At 32.6% G+C, this 2,768-nt stretch overlaps 1 protein-coding gene across 6 annotated transcripts; it reads left to right on the top strand.

Annotated features, from left to right (window-relative positions):
• Nucleotides 1-664: 664 nt before the first annotated feature.
• Nucleotides 665-2,399, top strand: LOC133521347 (uncharacterized). Of its 6 annotated transcripts, none has more exons than XM_061856265.1 (4): nt 665-786; nt 1,369-1,521; nt 1,688-1,907; nt 2,029-2,399. In XM_061856265.1, the coding sequence occupies exons 2-4, from the start codon at nt 1,369-1,371 to the stop codon at nt 2,370-2,372; spliced, it is 717 nt and encodes a 238-aa protein (XP_061712249.1). In that variant the 5' UTR covers nt 665-786; the 3' UTR covers nt 2,373-2,399. The 6 variants fall into 6 exon arrangements, with proteins under 6 accessions (XP_061712249.1, XP_061712248.1, XP_061712247.1 ...); XM_061856264.1 differs by having other exon boundaries at nt 683-945; XM_061856263.1 differs by having other exon boundaries at nt 684-957.
• Nucleotides 2,400-2,768: the final 369 nt, after the last annotated feature.

Below are 2,768 nucleotides of genomic sequence, written 5' to 3'. Positions count from 1 at the left end.
ATTTTCTTTCGACAGAATGTTAAGTCAATATTAGTACTTCTAAGTTACTTTATAGGAAATGATAAGTATTATATTTTAAAATTAACAGAAAAATATTTCAAATAAACGTAATTATTTATTTTTTTGACTTAATCTTATATTAGTAGAAGTTTAATACTAATGAGATATCCAACAACAGGAAGTAATTATATGCTTTTTAAGAAACTGTTTAAGCTACTGACGAAACCATTCAAGACTATCCAAGTAGTTTACATTTAGTTATAGCTTCCAACATGCGCAAATCAAATGCTCCGTGTTGTTGCTCTTCCATTTCGATTTTCATGTATTTTTGCTGCTGAATGGGACAGCAAAATTAATAGCATGCGTACTATGATTGCCACTGCAGCATTGATCTTGCGCATGTAAAATCTTTACTACACGGTTGGTAACGAGACTTCCAATCATTGCGACCGTGGTAGTTTCCTACAGGGCAAGTATAATAAGTGGTTGGTAACCAAATTCTATTGAGCCTCTACCATGGTCAGAGAGACCTTGGACCAACGGCAGCTTGGTTGTCAGCCCTGTACATAGACATACAATTTAACTGTAGTAGGCGCTTTATCAACGCTTTATTCACTAAACTAGACGTATGAGACATGCTTACAATACGGACCTATATCTGACAGTAAAGTGACAGTTAGTGCAGTGCACTTAGCCCATTGGTTATTTTTGAGGCCGAGAGGTTAGATGAAATCTATTTTTTATCTATCGTATCTTGTGCAGTTAGAAAATATATATCATAATTAGGTACCTAATTTTCTTATATCAATAAGCACAATGTATTCCATGAAAAACATCATTACTCATGACGGAGATATAGTTTTACCAAAGTGCATGTATCACATGAAAAATCTATACAATTTCGACACGACGGCGGAATCGACCGAAGAAGAGATCGATATCAATGTTAGAACCCAGGTTATGAAGTTACTAAAGGTTTATTTCATCAGTACTTTCTTTTAACCGTTACGAATCTGTAATTCACGGTCTTATAATTATGTTGGCCATAAAAGGTTAACAAGGTTAATAAGAATTTTATCATTTATGAAAGTGAAAATGTTGTATATGTTTCCAAATTATATTAATGGTATTATGAAGTACACAGATCTTTCGTGATTAGCTTTATTTCAAAAACAGGATTAGTATTTAATTACACTCCGCAGTTTTCAAAAAATAAAACCTGTATGATTATTCCTGCTAAACATGTGTTTCATCATCTAAATTTTTGGTATATTATCATTGTAAAATCTGAATCTCATTGATTTCGTCTTGTATATTTATTATAATTTTATCAGCATGCATCTATAAAATAATAAACTTATTTTACAGATGCCGAGCAAGAAAATGGCTGACTTGGAAGTAAGACAGGATCAACTCTTAAAGAAGCTTGACATCCTTTATGATAGGATTAAAACAATAAGTTCATTCTGCAATGTGGATCCCACAAAACTTTGCAGATCAAGCAACAAGAAGCCTGCACTTGTGAGTATAGTTAAAATGTTTAATTTTTGTTTTTACTTCAGGTCCAGCAGGTTCTTTTTCTGATAAGTTTGCTGCACCCCTGCTAGGCATATTTGTTGTATATGTATAATTTCAAAACCATGTGCTTAATGAGATAATGTTAATTTGCCCAATTACTTTTTGACAGATTGAAATACCAGAGGAAATAGTTTTGGTATACAGCCCTGACTGTTTACCCTGGTTTTTGAAAAAGATAGTGAAGGAATCCTCTCAGCCAGTTAATGTGTCATGGCATATTCATTCTTCTGTCCCAACTGAAAAGGTGCCAAAGATACAGGCTTTTGTGAAAAGCTTTCCAAAACAAGGACATGCATCTAAAGTTACAATCAGGCTGATATTCAAAAATGGTGAGTTGATAATGCAATATATGTATATCTAATATTATAGAGAGAGAGTTGATTAAACTTGAAAGTGCACCAGTATAGAACCACCTTTATTAAAGTAAATTATTGTTTTTTTTTTATTTAGTTTCAGCTGATCCTGAATTGAAGTGGTCATCTTTGGATCTGCCCATCATTGGAAATGTAAACATTTTAAGATATGTTTCTTTGGTATATTCATCTGTTATACCATATGACTCTGATGACTATAATGTGGACAGCCTCCTAGATATCTGTCACTTGTTAGAGAGAACACCAGAAAAGAGCAAGGAAACATTGATGAAGAAACTATTCTCCCAATCCAAGAATTGGATATATAACAATGAATTCTCAATTGTTGATGCTGCTGCTTATAATGTTATTAAGCAATGGCAAAATAGTACTAAATATGCTCCTAAAGATTGGTTGGCAAAATGTGACAAACTATTTTAATGTTTTATATTAAAACATTCATACTTACACATTGTTATCATTTTAACTAGAGGATATTACGCAAAACTCTGCATAGGGGGCGCCACTAACCGTCGAACACGAAAATTGAAATTTAGTTATCTGCCTTTCTATCACTCTTGCATATTTGAGTGATAGATCTATGTTTTACAATAGTATTGCGATATAATACGCTGGTGACAGAACATTGCAGTATGTCCTATTGACTCCAAAAACTAATATTGTATCTACTAATATGTTTAGGAATTATCAAGTCAGCCTAACCCAATAGTTAAAACTTTATCCATCACAACTATTCAGGACAGAGTGAAGAATGAGTTGAAATCTGAATTACTAAAGATAAAAATATTACTGTTTTATTAACTAGCTAATTTTTTC

The sequence above is a fragment of the Cydia pomonella genome, chromosome 9, assembly GCF_033807575.1.
Source record: "Cydia pomonella isolate Wapato2018A chromosome 9, ilCydPomo1, whole genome shotgun sequence".
Classification (NCBI taxonomy): Eukaryota; Metazoa; Arthropoda; class Insecta; order Lepidoptera; family Tortricidae; genus Cydia; species Cydia pomonella.
This window is presented reverse-complemented; position numbering and strand designations above follow the sequence as displayed.